The 19,471-nt window shown below is 39.2% G+C and overlaps 1 protein-coding gene across 1 annotated transcript in view; it reads left to right on the plus strand.

Annotated features, from left to right (window-relative positions):
- The window catches only part of trpm5 (transient receptor potential cation channel, subfamily M, member 5), a 123,421-nt gene extending 103,950 nt beyond the window's left edge, over positions 1-19,471 (plus strand). Inside the window, exons 21-26 of the mRNA XM_060838763.1 lie at positions 31-202; positions 4,317-4,495; positions 10,715-10,847; positions 13,710-13,782; positions 14,533-14,623; positions 19,071-19,471. Coding sequence (XP_060694746.1) covers positions 31-202; positions 4,317-4,495; positions 10,715-10,847; positions 13,710-13,782; positions 14,533-14,623; positions 19,071-19,219 — 797 coding nt within the window. The 3' untranslated portion in view covers positions 19,220-19,471. The remainder of the gene's footprint in view (positions 1-30; positions 203-4,316; positions 4,496-10,714; positions 10,848-13,709; positions 13,783-14,532; positions 14,624-19,070) is intronic.

A 19,471-nucleotide genomic window follows, 5' to 3' on the forward strand; every position in this document is an offset into this window, starting at 1 on the left:
TTTCTTTAACTTCATGTTGTCACATTCTAGAGGTTCGGATGGTCAACCGATCCTGCTTCAGTAACCAAGCCAACATGACAAATGAAGATAATTTACCCTATTGCATTAATCGTTATGCAAATTGGCTGGTCATCATGCTTCTAGTTGTCTTCCTGCTAGTCACTAACGTGCTGCTGTTGAATCTTCTAATTGCAATGTTCAGGTGATGTATGAGACATCCTACACGTGGAATTTTGTGAGGCTTTTTCCGAGTCCGGTTCTGTAAATTTGGTTGAAAGTTGACAAAATTCTCAGAGGAAGTCTAAACCATCTGAATTTCTTGACAAAATTATGTCAAGAAATAGGGTGAACCCCATGTGAAATTGTCCCCCATAGGGTACTGATTTCCACAGCTCATGTCAGGGTATCAGGAGAAAGCATGAATATAATATTGAGATAGAGTATCAGCCATAATCACATTGAATGGTGAAGTGGACTCAAAGGGCTGAATGGCCTACTCCTGTTTTTAGTTTCTATCAGTTTGCCAGAATAATAGTTAAGAATATCCAGTGCTAGTTGGAATGTTTGGACCATATCATTGACATTTCCTTCAGATATAGGGTTGTATCTGAAAATGTGTTGGCCTGGATTAACTCTGTTGACATTCTATTCTGCAATTTTGAATTACACTGCCCAATACCAGAGGGAAATGATGCAATTGGATTAACCAAGATGAGCTTGTGTGCCTGTGTCCAAAATTGTGACAGACCACATTACAATCAACAGAGCTCGCAACAGCAGTGAGTGAGTGATGTTTTCCTGAAAGGTTTGCAAAATTTTAAAAAGCATTTTCCAATTACATCAGCTCCAAATGCAAGTTTGCCAACATTTTTCTAACATGCTACTGGTTATTAAGCTGCTTTGAGAAAAACAAAAACAGATTTGAAGCATATTTCTCAGCAAATAAACCTTCAACTCCTAAATGCCATATTGGCTTACATTTTCTGGGTAGCATTTTGTGCACTGTTTTAATACCAGGTGTAACCCACTGATTTTAAATGGGTTGCCACTGTCATTGTAATAAAGCTACTGGGGGAACAAAAGGGAGACCATGCCTCCTCATTCATCTCAACCTGTCTGCACTCTTTGACCACACAAACCTCCTTCAATTCTCTTCTCTCTTCCATCGTCCTTGCTTGATTTTATTGATATCAACCTAATCTTAACACTTGCAATGGCTTCAATTCTCCTGCACCCATCCCTTGCTCCCCAGTAATTTTATTCTTGAATCCTCTGACTCATCTACTTGCTGTCCCTTGGTGACGCCATATAAAAACATAACACCAGGTTCCACCTGGACATCGCAGTTATCCCACTATTCTGTACTGCTAAACTCTTACACTACTTGTCTGACATGTAGTATTGAGTACACAGTTTCTATTACTAAACAGGGAGTAGAACAAAACCATGGCTTGTGTAGGGGTCCAAAGCAATTGTTTCATCCTAATCCTTGTTAATTCTATGAAGCCCAGCCAGACTGTTTGGAACATTAGTGTTGTTTGACCTAGAGATGGGCTTGTGATGCTGTAGTAATGTCCCTATCTCTGGACCAGGAGGCCAGGATTCAAATCCCACCTGTATAACATCTTTGAACACTAAAACACAGAACTGATGGAGATCTGAAACAAAAACAAATTGCTGGTGAAATTCAATAGGTCTGTGGGAAGAAAGCAGAGTTAATGTTTTAAGTCCAGTGACTTTTCGTTAGAACAACTTCAACCCTGCCTGAACTCATCTGCTGCTGAAACTCTCCTTCATATGTAATGGCTAGAAGGAACCAAAAGAAAGCATCACTTTTATTTTTATAAAACTCTCAGATGCAATTTTTCCAGCACCTAAATAACATGAGCATTGGTGAGTCAGTTGGGAAAATGGGATTCCTGACATTGACAGAAGAAAAAACACACAATTTTGCAACCAAAATCAGAAAGTGGGAGTCAAGAATCTCTGTAGTGAATTGCAAGTGGTCTATTTGCATGCTGTTCATGCCTAATTCATTGGTATATATTTTCCTATTCTCCCATGTGCTGGATAGAAATTAGATAGCAGCAATCCTAAGCGTGAAAGGAAATTCAACCCCAACTTGCCATTTGCCCCTGGGGCCCTCCATCTTGGCCAGTCACCAACATATCAGGGCACGCTACAAGTCAGTGACTGTCCATACGGTCATCCATAGTGGTTTGAAGTTTTAGACTTTCTGCATCCTCACAACACATCACTGACCCAGTTACAGCACAGTCCTGCACTTTAGAACTGCACATTGGATCTCAACAGTACCTTTCATTGTAAGACATAAGACATTGGAGTGGAAGTAAGGCCATTCAGCCCATCGAGTCCACTCCACCATTCAAATATGGCTGATGGACCTTTCAACGCCACTTACCCGCACTCTCCCCGTATCCCTTAATTTCTTGAGAGATTAAGAATTTTTCAATCTCTGCTTTGAAGACAGTCAATGTCCCAGCTTCCACTGTGCTCCGTGGCAATGAATTCTACAGGCCCACCACTCTCTGGCAGAAGAAATGTCTCCTCATTTCCATTTTAAAATGACTCCCTCTAATTCTAAGGCTGTGCCCATGGGCCCTAGTGTCCCTGCCAGATGGAAACAAATTCCCAGTGTCCACCCTCTCTTAGCCACGCATTATCTTGTAATGCTGCTGCCAGGACACTTGCACAGGCACCTATCTGATTGATTTGACCAGAATCCATCTCCGGGCTTCTCACTTCCTCTCTTACCGCTCAATCACTTTGTGCCTCTTTGGATACTCACATAATTTCTGCTTTGTCTTGCTTTTTGGCCCGTCAATCAGAACCTAAAGGCTCAGGAGTACTTCAGTCTTTCCTTGCCTTTTGCTGCAGCTGAGGCCTTTGGTAGCATTACCTTCTGATTTGGGAAGTCACTGTCACACATGGATCTCAAAGATCCACAGGGACAAAAATAAAATGAGCTGGAACACTGGCCAGTGGCTTACCTGGCAAACTAACTGCATCTACTTCAACCAAATGGCCATATCTCATATTCTACAGGGAGTTGTCCTCAGTCAGCCTCATGCCTTGCTAATTAATCGTGCCTTTGTGTTCATCTTAAAGAACTTTGCTGTGGTTACTTTTAACCAACAGGTTGGGGGAACATTCATTTGGGCCTATAATGGTAAGGGAACAAAGGAAATTCAAACTATACCTCACTGTCTCAGGCTTATGAGCGTACAATTCAATCATAATTTAATTTCACCCTTTCTCTGGGACACATGCCTTTGGTAAATTTAGATTTAAAATTTCCAATTCACTTGATGTCAGCTTCACATCATCTAACTTGTATTAAATTGAGTTAATCCAAAATTCTGCTCATATTTTAACTCACTGTTTGCTCACCCTCCTGCGATTGCTGATCTACACTGGCTATTAGTTGGAGAATTCCTCAATTTTAAAATCATCATCCTTGTTTTCAAGTTTACCCTTGCCATCGTCTGTTCCAACCTCTAATCTACTCCAGCCCTGCACTTGTTAAATCTCTGAGCATCTCTAATTCTGGCATTTTGGTTAACCCCGATCTAATCTCTCCACCTTTTTGGCAGTTGTGCCTTGAGCTGCCTGAGCCCTAATAACTGGAAATCCCTCTCTAGGTATTCCAGCATCTATCTCTCCTTGTTTCAGATACTCCTTGAAACATCTCCTTACCCAAGCTTTTGGACAACTGACCTAATTAGCTCTTCTACTTGCATGTCAAAGTTTTTAATCGGTCATGCTCATTTAAGAGGTGTTAGAGGTGCTAAAGAAATTCAAGCCTTTATTGTATGTTTTGTTACCCCATACAAGGCACAAGATAGACCAAAAATTCGTAAGGAGTTCCTTGCCTGATCCATAGAAAGGCACCCAGTAGTACAGTGATTATCCAGTGAGGAGAGTGTATCAACAAGTACATAAATACAGCCACCTCTGAGTGGGGTCCAGTCGTAGCAAGTGATTATATCCTAGAGATAAAATAACTTGTTGTTCCATACGTAATGTATCATTGGAGCAGTACCAATGTTCAACAATTCCCCTTCCTCCTGCCCAAGGGAATATCCAATATCCCCTTGGTATGGAGGCTGGAGGATGCCAGATATGTATCTGATAAAATTCTTGTGATAGTATTTGCTGTAGTGGGTGTGAACCTGTAGCAACCATGAGGATTGCCATTCAATCAAATTCACAGTTCCTGTACTGTGTGCAGTGTGTCTGTGGATGTTGAATGTAGCATTGTAGATCATTTTTAAATGTCTTTCTTTCCACGGCAGCTATACCTTCCAGCTTGTCCAGGGAAACACTGACATATTCTGGAAATTCCAGCGCTACAACCTAATTGTTGAGTATCACAGCAGGCCAGCTCTGGCTCCACCCTTCATCATCATCAGCCACTTAAACCTTTTCATTCGAAAGATTATTAAAGAACCACAGCACAAGCAGGAGCATTTTGGTAAGTGACCTTCTCATGGAAGTGTGGATTGCAAGCCGTAGAGAGAAAACCCATGTACAAGAGATCCATTGAATTTGCGCCAGTGTCACATTATACCATGGGAATGTTATTGAGTCACAGCCTTTTGGTCCAACTCATCGATGCCAAACGGATTTCCCAAACTAAACTGGTCCCATTTGCCTGTGTTTGGTCCATATCCCTCTAAATCTATCCCATTCATGTTCCTGTCCAAACGTCTTTTAAATGTTGTAACCTCTATCCTTCTGGTAGTTTATTCTATATATGCATCATTCTCCATGTGCAAAAAAAAAGATCCCTTGCGTCCCCTTTTTAAATCTTTCCCCTCTCACCTTAAACCTGTGCCCTCTAGTTTTGAACGACCCCTATCCTGGGAAAAAGACCTTTGCTCTTCACCTTATCTATGCCTCTCACTCTTTTATAAACATCGATGAGGTTACCCCTCAACCTCCTACTTAATCTTGAAAATGTTGTGATTCCTACAAAGGCCAATTTTCATAAAACAACTAAGCTTACCATAAGACATAGGAGTGGAAGTAAGGCCATTCAGCCCATCGAGTCCACTCCGCCAAATGAATCAAACAGAACAAATTATTTGGAAAAATTTCACTTTTTTGCATAACTTTAATAATTAAGCTAGAATTAACATAAATACAAATTATTAGAATTGTAGACAACATACACATTTTTTTTCTCCTCCCATTTCCCACCCACCCAACCTCACCACCAAACCTCGCAAATAGCAACTGTCCTCACAATAAGGAGTGGAAGACGTGGAGTTTAAATAAAGATACTATTTCTTCAATGTGTACCTGGATAGGTGGTTGGAGAAGACTGCTTAAGATTCTGAATAGTATGTCAGCTGATTGTAATGTTTGTGAAAATATACAAGGTAATTAGTTCATTCAAGTATACACTAAGTAGCTAATTAAATCATTAAGGATGGCCAGGCAGGCGATGTGTCACAGCTGCGATATATGAGAGCCCCTGGATGCTACTGTGATCCAGGAAAAACACATCTGCAGGAAGTGTTCAAAGTTGAAGCTGTTTTGTCTGAGGTTATGAACTGGAGGTTGAACGACAATCACTGTGGCATATCAGGGAGAATGTGCTGTAACCTTTTGAAACAGGACACAATCATGCCCCCTTAGAATATGGTGTTCTGATCTGGTCAATATTCACAGGGGTAAGGGAAGTGTGATTTTTAACGTGAGGTAGATAAAGAGACCAGAGTCTCATCCTTTGCAATTGTCTAACAGATTTGAGGTTCTTTCTCATCCAAATAAACTGAATGGGATTGCAGGATGAATGAATCCCCTGAATGTGGTACTGTTATACCAGAAGCCATGCAAGGGGGAGAGTAGATAGAAATATAGCTGTATTAGGGGCAGTCTAGTGAGGTGGATCGACACCATCCTCAGTAGTGATCACCATGAGTCTAGAAGGCTCCACTGCCTGTCCTGGTGCTGTTTCATTTTGTTCAGGGTGGGGGGAAAAACTTGCAGTGAGTAGGGGAGGATCCTGTTGTCATGGTCCATGTGGTTACTAATAGCATTGTTCAGAACATTTTATTTTTGCGATGACAGTCAGTATGAGGAGCTAAGCACCATATAAAGCAAAACCTCAAAGGGTAATCATCTCTGGATTACAACCCGAGCCAAATACAAATTTGCATGGGGTACATCAGCATACATAGCTCAAAGACTGGTGTGAGAGGAGTGAGTTCTGATTCATGGGGTGCATTGGATCTCACCAGCACACAGATAATCATGACATGTTACCTACATATAGACTGGAAATCAGAAAGGCAAAGAAAGCCTTAGATAGGGAGTTTATATAAATAAAAACAAAGTGCTGGAGAAACTCAGCAGGTCTGGCAGCATCTGTGGAAAGAGAAACTAAATTTATATTTTGAGTTTCTTATAACTTCTTCAGAACTATATTTGAAACAATATTCCAAAGACAAGTCATACAATACTTGAAACATTATCTTTTATTTCTCTTTCCTCAGATGCTACCAGATCCATCAAGTTTCTACAGCCCTTTCTGTTTTAGCTCCAGATCTCCAGTTCTGAAGCTTTTTATATTACTGAGTTTATAGAATGAATTCCAGATTTCTTGGGACAGTATGTTCTGGAACTGATCAAAGTGCAGGCTATCCTAGAGCTGGTATTGTGCAATAAGAATAGGATTAATGATTAATAGTTAAAGTACTCCTAGGTAACAGTAACCATAATATGTTTGCATTTTTGCATTCAGTTTGTGGCAGACATATCTAGGTGTCCAATGCATGAATCACAAAAGGCTAGAATAGAGGTATAGCAAGTAAGTAGGATTGCAGTAGAATGTTGTTAGTTATTACAAGGGGAATTGAGTAGAAAAGTTGGATTATGCTTCAGTTATACTGGTTGTGGTGAGACCACGTCTGAACTATTGTGGACAATATTGGTGTCCTTATCTAAGAAAGGATGAAAATGCATTGAAAGCAATTCAGATAAGGTATAGCAGGCTAGAACAGATGGGTTGGTTTACAATGAAAGTTTGTTCAGATTAGCCTTTATCCACGGGAGTTCAGAGGAGAGGCGACTTGATTGAAATTCAAGGTCCCAAGGGATGTTGACAGGATGCCTTCCCTTTTAGGAGAATCTGGATGTGGGGTCACTGTTTAAAAGTAAGGGGTCACTCATTTTTTGGAAAAGTAAAGGCCATTAGGTAATTTTTAAAATTCCCTCTGAGAACTGAGAAGCTATGGAATCCTTTTCCTAAAAATAGGGTGGAAGTAATGTCTTCAAATGTTTTGAAAGCTGAAGTGGATACATTCTTGGTAAGGAAGGGGGTGAAACCTGATCATGGACAAGAGACAGGAGTGAGATGTGGCGATTTAGCCCTCAAACACTTCTACCTATTCTATACATTCGTGGGTGATCTTCCCCAGACCTCAACTCCTCTCTTATGCCATTTCCTAATAATCCTCAATGTTTCAAAAACCTACTTCCCTCCTCTTTAAATACTTGCAGTTATCCTGCCTCCACAACTCCCTCTCCGGTACAGAATTTCAGACACTTACTACCCATTAGGAGAAAAAAAAATCTCTTCTCAATTTTAAATGTGTATTCTCTTATTCTGTAACTATGTTCCCTAGTTTTAGATTCCCTCAGTAGTGGAGACATTTTAACATCTATCTTGACAAGCCCCTCACAATCTTAAGTTTTAAGTAAGGTCTCACACTCATACTTCTAATGGATAAAGGTCTGCCTTATCAAGAAGGTAATCCCTTCATCCCAGGAATCAGCCTATTGAATCTCTTTGAAACTGCCTTCACCACCTTTACTCCAGAGGCCACCTCACCAACTATGTTACAAATGTAACAGAACTGTCCTAGTTTTAAACTCCACCTCTGGACAATGAATCCAAAATTCCATCTGCCTTCCTAATTACTTGCTGCCTAGATTAGAATGTGGTGCTGGAGAAGTACAGCAGGTCGGACAGCATCCGAGGAGCGGGAAAATCGATGTTTCAGACAAAAGCCCTTCATCAGGGATTTAGGTTTTTGCCCGAAACATCAATTTTCCTGCTCCTCGGATGATGCATGACCTGCTGTGCTTTTCCAGCATTACTCTAATCTTGACTCTAATCTCCAGCATCTGCCAAGGTTCGCCTAATTACTTAGTGCATGCAACACAAAGTTGGCGCAACAAGACACCCAGATTCTTCTTGTTTTCTTTGATTATCTCTCCATTCAAACAGTAGCCTGTCTTTTGATTCTTCCTACTGTAGTGAATTACCTCCCACACTCTTACATAAAACTTCATCTGCTAAATGTTGCTTACTGATTTAACCTATCTGTATCCCCTTGCAGATCCTTTCTCTTCTTCACAACATGCCCTTCCACATTTTTCTTTTAATATTGTCAGCAAATTTGGATACATGACAGTCTGACCCTCCCATGTCATGAATATAGATGGAACATAATTAAGAAAATAAAAACTAAGACTGATCCTCGTGCCATTCCACTAGTTACATCCTTCAAACTAGAAAAAAGACCTATTAATTCCTACTCTGTCTGTTAACCACAAATAAATGGTAAACAGGAGTGGGGGTCTATGGTAACAATTAAATCGGCTATAACCCTATTAAATGGTTGAGCTGACTCAAATGGCTTACTGCTACTCCTTGTTAATAGTCTGTATTTGGGAGAGGGGGTGAACATAGCATAATTAATTGTCATTAGGCAAGATTCCGATTAGTTTGGTCAGGGCAGCTTTATGTTCCTTTTAAGATATGGTAGAAAAAGCCTTTTTGAAAGGAAATGTGTGTCATAAATATGATCTGGCAGCATATTGTGCAAGTGGAAAGATCTATGCTTGCACACTTTGTGAAACTCTGTCAGTTTAAAAAAACCATGGCAGCTCTCAAATAAGCTCAGTAGATCTGGGCAAACAGGCTGGAATGTTATCACAGGTGGGTGTACTGCACATACACGTTTTGCTCAGATATACTGAGAACTGTCTTGGAGTGTCGGCAGCCGTTTACTTTTCCTCAATGCTCTGGAAATCAGTGATCCATGCTGAAGCACGGTGCTGTGCTTGTCAGTGTCTGAGACACTCGAGATTGGCAAAAGGCATCATGGCCGAATCCCTGTTCTGTGCCCGCAAATGTTGCTATCAACAAATGCACGACTTGGGTAACCATTAGAAATTGTGTGCTCCAATCCTTTCTTAATTTAAAGTTGTCATAAATTCCGACTCACTAGGCTCTTGAAGTCAAAAAGATGGAGTTGAATTTGTAACCTTCAGCTCTGTATGGCTCAGTAGTGACTTAAACTGTAATTTCAGACACTACTCGCTAGTATCACAATGCTGTTTGTTTTTTGGAAGGTTACTGCATCCTTGAGTTTTTTGTCAGAGAAGTTCTAACAACCCAAAGTTCTATCATATCTGAAGTTTGAATGGTTCATTGGGGCCTTTTTGTTTACCCTAATAGATAGTGCTTCAGGCCAAAAGCTTTCAAGTCTTTTTTGAAATAAAAACTGGTTTAATCAAGGGAGCACAGCCAGCTCTCTCGCTGTGCAGTTCTATTCAGTTCGGGGGTTAATTGAATCAGGGTCACAGTTGAAACTGGAAGCTGTCTCTCTTTCCTTCCACCCTTCTGACTTCAAAAGCTATTTGGGTCTTTTTACTCTTTGTGCTAAGGGATGTTTTGATTGGGACTGTTGCAAGTATTTTCAGAACAGCATCATTAAGTCGGATTAAGATAGGATAAGTTAGCCAGTTTTCTATTTTGTTTTTTTTTGTTTCATTCTGTAATTTTGTAAATAAATTGTTTGTTTAAAACTTGGCAGTTGAACCAGCTAATTCAGTTGGGAATATCCACTATACACTTAGCTAAAACAAATAGCAAAGTTATGGTCTGGGCTACCTTCTTAAAGGTGTTTTGAGGGGTTAGGCCTGGCCCATAATTCTAGTGCCTATTTAATTCAGGCATTATTTATCTTTAATTTCCAATTAGATGTTTTATAAATGAAATTATATGATTTTTATATGATAGCAAATGAAGAAAGACTTGCATTCATATAGTGCTGTTCACAACCACTGGATGTCTCAAAATGCGCTACTTTCAATGATATTGCTGAAATAGATGTTGAGGTATCATGGTTACTTGGAGCCCTTTCAAAGTAAGGAAAGAAGCTAAATTAAAGCTCTAAAACTATATTAGAAAAGCACTTGTATAGATTGCCCAACACAAAGGGATGCCATGTCTTTATCAATCATTTCAAGCATGGGGTTGTTTGTTTTATGTTGGTATAATGATGCAAACCAGATCAACAATTGCATATTTGTCACACTGGGACTTGTAATTATTTCAAGTGCCTAGCCTGAAGGACAAGGTTTCTCCTCCCAATAATGATCTAGTAACCTTACTCCAAGCACGTGAAGATCTGTCCAGGATAAATTTGGAATATTTAGCATGGTCACAGTCTGCCAAACACACAAGACAATTTCATGCTTGAAGATTATTCACTTGAGTGTGGCATCTCATATCAGATATTCCAAAAGTTCTGTTGGTGACCAGATAGTGGAGCAGAGAAATATAACTGAAAATAGATCAGAGAAAAAAATGAGTTTGGTTTTACTTTTAGCAGAGAAATGACTGTAGAACTCACCATCACAAGGATTTGTTTCTTGTTTGCATTTCATTTAGAAAAGCACTTGCCAGAGACCTTGGACCAGAAGCTCAGAATCTGGGAGTCTGTGCAAAAAGAGAATTATTTAGCCAGTTTGGAAAAGGAAAAAAAAGAAAGCAGCACTGAAAGATTGAAGAAGACATCAACCAAGTAAGTGGAGTTAGAATGAGAAATGGTCCTGACAGTATTAATTGTGGCCAATATCTTGGCTTGGAAGGTCAATACTTTGGAATTCCTCACCTAACACCACCAAGGAATCATCTACAGTTCATAGGATAGGCACTGCATACAGCATTATCAGAATTGTCCTCACCTTTTGAACAAACTTAAAACCAAATCCAAAAATGAAAGTGCTGGATGAACTACTCTGAAGGAACATGGTTAAAAAATAAATTTTGGCATCATTATTGGGAGGTTCTTGCATCCATGACACCCAGTATGATTCCTACACCTTCTCAACTTGAATAATTTAAATGAAAATTGTTTACTTTCATATTTAATATTCTTTAAGTCTCATTTCTTTCAGTGGTTTCTTTGGCAGGATTACTAGTGAGGAAAATATAAGATTTGCAAGAAAAATGAGGAAGGCCGCTCACCTCAGCTTGGTTATTCTGTCTTGTCCTCATGTGACATCATTCAGCAGGCTCTTAATTTACTCAGGTTTGTGTAAAACTTAGTAAAGGCACCAGGGAAAATGCTACTGCTCTTCATAATAGCAGCAAGTAATTGTTCATAAACACCGAGAATAGTTGGGAGCCTCATTTTAATGTCTCATTTGATAGATGGCACTTCCTCAGTACTGCATGGGATTGAACTGTGCTTTTTGTCCACCCTCCCAATATTGCCCTTATTTCTAAGTATCTATTTAATGTCATTCCTGCTTAGTTTTGTCATCAGCCAATTTTTCCAAATTCTCTTCCCGACCTTAAAAGATGCACTTTCCCCACATTTCACTACTTTGCTGATTGCCTTATTTTTATTCTTCTCAATTTGTTCAAAAATTTTAAGTCCAAATCTGAGAATTGGATTCACTGAAAAGCCAAGTCTCCCAGTGCTTCCCCATAACTCTGTTATTCAGATGTTGATGAATTGTCAGCATCAACCTGGTACAGTTCAATATTATATTGCCTAAATAAAAGGTTGCCTGTGTTTGTTCTTCTGCGTCATTCATCTTGCTCCTCTGGAATTTTCTGTTGCTGTATTTTTATAGATCTGGATTCTGTAGTCAGCATCATAGACAATGGTGATGACACACCATGCTCACATGTGCCCGGAGATTTGTAGTGGACCTTTGTGTGGCAACTTCTGTAGTAATTAAAGAACCATTACATTGTTGTTTACAGAAGTACGGACACCTGAGAGAGTAGGGCAAGAGAATGCCTCTTCCACCAAATCAAAAAGAACTTACTGAAATGCGTAGTGGTAGAAATTAAACTTCAGTGGTAACGCAGAAAAGATAGTAAGCTGTTCTTTAAACTTCATTCCACTGACAGCAATGAAGGTGAATTTAAGATGCTGCACATAAACTTTGGATGTTCCTACATCATCTGTTTTGCATCAGTGGACAAGGTGAAATTTGTACCCAATCAAATCTAATCCAGCAAACATCAGTATGTAAAATCATGTACAGAGAAGTAAAGACAAATGGAATTGAGAGAGACTCAACAAAGAGACAAAGTAAAACAAGTTACTCCAATATTTAAATTTTCAAAAATCTCTGACAATAAAAATCTGATGGAATGAATTATCAGTAAATTTCCAATATCAAAGATTGTTTTTAAATTAATTCATGGGACGTGGACTTCACTGGTAGGTGAGGTAGATAGGCCAGCATTGATTTCCCATCCTGAATTGCCCTCATGATGATGATGAAGAAGAAGAAGAACAGCCTTCCCATTGCAGCCCCTGTGGTATAGGTACACTCTCAGTGCTCCCTTAGGAAAGTAGTTCCAAGATTTTGACTTAATCACAGTGAAAGAAAGGTAATACATTTCCAGATAAGTAGAATGTCACTTGGAGGGGAATGTACAATTGGCAGTGTTCCCAAGCATCTCCGTCTGTGTGAGTTTTATAATTATGAAGACTTAAACCATTAAGAAGTCATTTCCACTTAAAATGGTTAAAGCCTGATTTTTTTTTCCTGACATATTTAATGGATAACCAGTGCGTACTGTAACTTCATATCCCTTAATGCTGACTCTGTCCGAGAGCTCTAGGCTTATGGAGAGCAGCAACTTTAGTAACAACTTCCTAACATCTGCATTCAAGGTTCACAAACGAAAACAAACTTTTAGGAGCTAGGTGACAAGGATGGCATCTTCATTTGTTCATGGGATCTATTAAAACAATTCTGCATTTGGGCACAGGGGACTGGACATAGCATAATAGATCCTTACAGTATAGAAACAGGCCATTCAGCTCAGAGTCCATACAAACTATCCAAAGTGCAACCCACCCTATCACTTAAACATAGGTTTCTCATGGCCAAAGCAACTAAATGGCATATCTTTGGATTGTGGGAGGAAACCAAGTTACCTGGAGAAAACCCATGCAGACATGGGGGAGAATGTGCAAACTACACACAATCAGTCACTCCAAGGATGTAAGTACACCTGAGTGCCTGGAGCTGTGAGGCAGTAGCGCAAACCAATGAGCTGCTGTGCATGTAAACCCTGTTCCATGACTGCACTGCAAGTGTAACCAGTATTCTGTAGGTCTGCTGCTTTCTGTTCCTTGATTTAAAATGGACTTGGAACACCAATGATTTCATTTTGATAGCCATATTTATTTTTAAATGAAACTTGAATAAGGAAGATGCATTCCCAACTTCAGTTGATGTTGTCTTTACATTTATCCTCAACTCAAATGAATCACAGCACAGGTCAAATTCAACAGTATAATGACACTGTCAGAGGCCTGTGTTCAAGTCTCACCTGCTCTAGAGGTGTGTCTTAACATGTCTGAACTGGATGATTAAAAATATCTTCAATAACACTAGTGATTCCTTTTTAGGGTAGATTCATTATTGAAATCAATCAGTGGTCTTCAAGAACAAGAGAAACGTCTCGTAACACTCGAAACAAGGGTAGGTCAAACATTGTTCTGAACTTGTGGCATGTCATTCCAATGCTTTATGACTTCAAACACTAATATTTCCTTTGTAAACTCAACCGCAAAGGTAATGATCAAACTGGCAAGGAATGGGAGTTACGGTTGCATTTCTGACTTGTGATGTACAGCAAAAAATGTTGAAGAACACTGGTCCACATTACTGTCTTCAAGGAAACACATTTAGTTAATAGTTCCTGTGACAGACAGGCAAAATACTAACTTCTGAATTCCTTGCCCAAAGGCTTCATTGTGTTTTTTTAAAGCGAAATAATCAGCCACCTAGCTAACTGAACATATGAAACAACTCGAGCACATAAGCATGTTTTGAAAGTGCGGAAATAATTTTGTGGAACGATTACCTAGAAAAGTGTAAGTACTAAATTAATAGGAGGTCTAACATTACAGTTCACTGAATCTGTATTGTACTAGATTGTGTCACAAAAGATAATATATTCAAACCCTTTGGATTGGTGCTAGTCTTAAAATATCACTCAACACTCAGCTACAGGAACATACCAGCTCCAACTTTGGTTACTGTTAATGTGGGGTTACCTATGTGACATCAGTTAAGTTGACAAGATATGTCTGCTGCTTGCTGCATTCTGTTCCTTGATTAAACTTGACTTGAAACGCCAATGATTTCATTTTGATAGCCACATTTATTTTTAATGAAACTCAAATAAGGAAGATACATTCCCAACTTCAATTGATGTTGTCTTTACAGATGAAATACTGCAGTGATGTTCTATCCTGGATGATTGAATCCTTTACTCAACACAATATGCATTGCAGCAGACCACCTCCAACATATACAGGTATTCTTATTTTACATCAATTAAGCTTGCAGGTACTGTAAGATGGTGGTTATGTCACTGGATAATTAAGTGAGGGGCCTGGACTAAATCTGAAGCCTCATGTTCAAATTCCAAAACAGCAGCTGTGAAATTTAGACTGTTTATTAAATAAACATGGAATAAAATACCAATATCTAATAATCACTGAATTGCTGAAACCACTTGGATAACCACAATTCAAATAGGAAATGTTTAAATATGAGAGAAGACAGAATGACCAACGTCTGCAAACTTACTGTTTATTAATCCAACATTTTTGGTCTCATCTTCATATCTCCTCCATTAGTTGCCATTAGGAAACTCCGTTTACTTTTTGTTTTTGGAAACACCATTTCCACTTCAACTTTGTTATCTCTTCTGTTTTCATCTGGGAGTTGCTCAGTGACCCCCAATATTGCTTGCAGCTGGAGCAGCTTTTAATATCCATTTCAATAGGATACAAAAAAAACTCTAATCTAATAATCAGCCAACTGTAGTCTCTACTGTCTCTTGGCTGTAGTCTCCTTGCTCTCTTGTTGGTGCTACCATTGTTAGCATCTCCCTTAAACATGCCTGTCTGCATATCCTCACAGCAATTTCCAACATTCTATGTGGGAATGCAAAACATACTTGCACTCTTTGTTCAATGTCTGAACCACCAATCCGTGTAGCTGTAACCTCAACTAAGTCTGGATTTTGCTTTCAGAACCTAAATTTGGTGACCCATAACAATGAACTTCCTGATTTAATAGATTTAAGGAAGCTTGTAATATAGAAGCAAGTAAACAGGTTAAATAAGGTTCAAATCAAAGGCAACTCGTGTTCTTTGATTAGTGCCACTGCATCTTTGATTGTCCAGTTCAGCTTCAGATATTGATTTGATTCAGTGCGGACAAAATCAATTAAACACAGATTGCATCACAGCTGTTTTGCATTTTGTAGCAGTTGACTGTATTGACGAGAGGTTGGTATCATAACTAGTACATATACACGTATAATCTGCATTTAAAACAAGATAGGGAGCTGTTGCAGTCCAGTTTCCAACAAGATTCCGGATGTGCTGAAGCAGTTTGCATACCATGTTACCATGACCTTCATGATCATCTTTGGCTGTAGCTTCATAAGTTGCCTTGTTGTTCTGTTGACTCAAAATAATTTAAAAATCCTGTGTTCTCTCCTCCACAAATACCCTTGTACCTGAATCATTATCTGGCTCAGTCTCTTTTAACAATCAAGCTCTTGTACATACCCTCATCACTGGATTCACTGTACTGATAATCCTTTCAACCACCCTCCATTGTGTGGAAGCTTCTGCCACGGACCAAATAACACTTAAACATCATCCTACATTATAATGACTAAACTTTAGAAGTACCTCATTTAGGTCATCCAGAAATGTACTATACAATTGGGCCTGTCTTCCAGCCTTTTTTTGGCTTCCTTCTCATCAGTTGTTACTTAAAATGCATGACTTTCAATTCTTTGTTACTATCATCCTGTCCTATTCCCAAATCTTGTCTTTTTCCCTAATCCACTCCCCCAACAAATAATCTTTTTTGTACCTGTAAAGCAAGTCTACGTTTAGTACAGCTGATTCACCACACGTAGAAACTAGAAGGAGTAGGGCATTGGCCCTTTGAGCCCGGTCTGCCATTTAATATGATCATGTTGGATTATAAGACCATAAGAAATAGGAACAGAAGGCAGCTGTTCAGCCCTTCAAGCCAGCTCTGCCATCCAATAGGATCATGGCTGATCCCACATTCCTCATATCCACTTTCCTACATTTTCGCCGTAACCCTTGATTCCTCTACTGATCAAGAATCTGTTTAATTCTGATTCTTGATCTCAATATCATACTCCCATTTTCTCTTACTCCTTGATGCCTTTAATATTGCATTATCAGCTTCTTTGCTCGGTGACTCAGCCTCCACCTCCTTTTATGGTAGTGAACTCTACAAGTTGATCACCCTCTTAGTTAAGTCATTTTTCCTCATCATAGTTATAAATGATATATATGCTGAGACTATTATATATGCTTTATCCCCAGTTACTATGATAGCACTGAGATTGTAATATGGGGCATGAACCACATCCAGGCCATAGATAAGGGAACAGATCTGGGAACCATCCTTAAGGGCATTAATTCACTAATTGTTGTTTTAAAAAGAGAAACTGGCAGCTTTCATGGGTATTTTCCTGATTCGAGCACACTTGATTGCAAACTGTAAAAAAGAATTCCACAAGCTGCTACGAGCTAACAATGATCACTTTTGTTAAAGTTAATTCCACACAAGTCACAGCTGACATAGTTCACATGACTGCAATTCCCTGCAAATCAGAAATTAAGACTGCCTGAAATCCAAAGAGGAGAAGCTGGAACAGAATTGTTAGTTTCCAAACTTTACTTACCATCAGTATTGCTACACATTGACCAAGTTCACCTGGCATGTAACTACCTCGTCAGTGCGCAGGATTCAGGGAGACGTGTCAGAAATCTAAATACAACAATATTCAGATTATGGACTAATGGTTCTGCTAGGGGCGCTGTAAACAAGGCATTTTCATGTTTGCATGAGCCCTATTTATAGTTGGTACAAAGAGATCATGCAGCATTTTTCCCAGCTGGAACCAGTCTCAGTAAATCACATGGGTTCTGATAAACATTTTTATCTTTACCAAAACCATGCAGCAACACATTGTCACTACATAATTATGTTACCTGCAGAGGAAAACCTGAAAGCAAAACATAGGAGTTGCTAGTCAAAAAGAGGGCAAGGGCCTCACCTTTTTTTCTCGGATTAGATGTGCAGAGACGTGAGAAATTGCAGCTCCACAAACCTGGCCTTTTGGCTTTTGTGAAAAATGGGGCCAATCCCAACTCCAACTTTCAGTCTCTAGGGTGAAAGGGCAGGATGGATTGGGAGATGGATCTGGTAACCTGGGCAGGTGCTGCCAATTCCTAAGGTTGACTGTGTAGAAAGCCTGTCTCGGGGTTCCAGCACTAACATCAAACTTTAAAACAAAATTAAACCATGGAAATCTCACCTGCTCACTCCCTCTCACCCACTCCCCATGCCTCTCTACTCAATCATCATGCCATCTTATGCATATTTACCCAATCCCATGGCCTTAATCAACTCCAGCGTACCTTATAATCCTGATGCTAATTTATAATCCCTATCATTTGATCTTCCCTTTCCAAGTCAGTTCATCTGGTGTCCATCATGGACAAATCTCAGGAGGCACAGTGTGTTGATATAGTATTACTATCTTGTTTTATCCATGAATTTGTTTTTCTAAAATCAATACATTGAAATTCTTTCAACTAATCACTCCTGATCAGAAACATTTATTGTTTATCCCTTATGTAAGTAATTTTGAATCCATAAGCAGTTGGAGCTGTCCATCAAAATGCTCACTTGATAGGTACCCCATTGTGAAAATTAGAGTTTGGGAAATCAGCAATGCAGCTAAAATTCTATAATGGCTTATATAAATAGGCACCCCAACATATTTTAAAAACAAAACTGCAGATATGGGAAATCTGAAACACAAACAGAAATTGCTGGAGCAACTCAGCTGGTCTGATAGCATCTGCACAAAGAGAGCAGAATCAACATTCCATGTCCAGTGACCTTTCATTTCTGAAGGATTGCTGGATTCTGAACGTTAACTCTGCTTTCTTTGCACAGATGCTGCCAGCATAAGACTGTCTAGGAATCTTCTCTCAGCAGAGGTTGAAACAGGGATATTATATACTTTTTGAAAAACGTCATAACATTTTGTGAATTTACTTTGAAGTCAATTTAAAATGCTTGAGTTTCCTCAAAAATTGATTCTTAATCAAGTCTCCTTCCAAACTATTACAGCTGAACAAATACCCAGGTTCTTTAACCAGAGATTGGTGGTGGCATGGAATGTGCTGCCTGTGGGAGTGGCAAAGTCAGAATCATTGGTGACCTTTAAGCGGCAATTGGATAGATACATGGATAGGTGCTTAAGCTAGGCCAAATGTTCGGCACAACATCGTGGGGCAAAGGGCCTGTTCTGTGCTGTATTGTTCTATGTTCTAAATAGATCTTGAGGGGTCCAGCTGTGTAGAATTAGATATGACACTAAACTGCTCATTCTTTTTAAACACTATTTGTTGGCTCAATATAATGTATTTTAAATGGTGATGGAGTTTACTTTGCCTGGTTGACATGAAATCCAGTAAGATAAATCCACTGCACTATTCAAAGTTGCTTTGTTTTATCCACAGCAAATACTATGTTGATGTGTTGACAAATCAGTCATGAGTATCAGGTATTAATAGCCATTTAAAACTAGTCCTTCCTTTAGCAAGTTGTATTATGTATCAGTGGATGAAGGGAAGAGATAACCTTTTCCAAATAAAGTACGTCGATATATTTTCCAACCACTCTAGATTCTCCAACTCCAGCCTGCAAAAAACAGCCACTCCATGCACCATCAGATGACTGTCCAGCAGACAGGACTCCAACAGCCATGCAATACATTGATGATGAACTCCAAAAAGATGGATCACATTATATTCCAGTGCAGAACAATATTTAAGAATCATTTCATCAAACATGCATCTTTCTATCCTCTGTGCCAACATCAGATGGAAGTTTGATAGCCATGTTCAAGAACTTGTAGTTTAATTCTAGTAGAAAATGTTTGTAGCAATTTGTTTAAATGGGGGTGGGAAAAGAGTGATATACAGTCTTAGTAAATTAGACACCAAAAAAACTTTCACTGATTCAGTGAGATTTAAAGGTTGTATTTCTTTTAAAACACATTTAAATTTCTAATTATGTAAGTCTT

Source organism: Hemiscyllium ocellatum, chromosome 18, assembly GCF_020745735.1.
Source record: "Hemiscyllium ocellatum isolate sHemOce1 chromosome 18, sHemOce1.pat.X.cur, whole genome shotgun sequence".
Lineage (NCBI taxonomy): Eukaryota > Metazoa > Chordata > Chondrichthyes > Orectolobiformes > Hemiscylliidae > Hemiscyllium > Hemiscyllium ocellatum.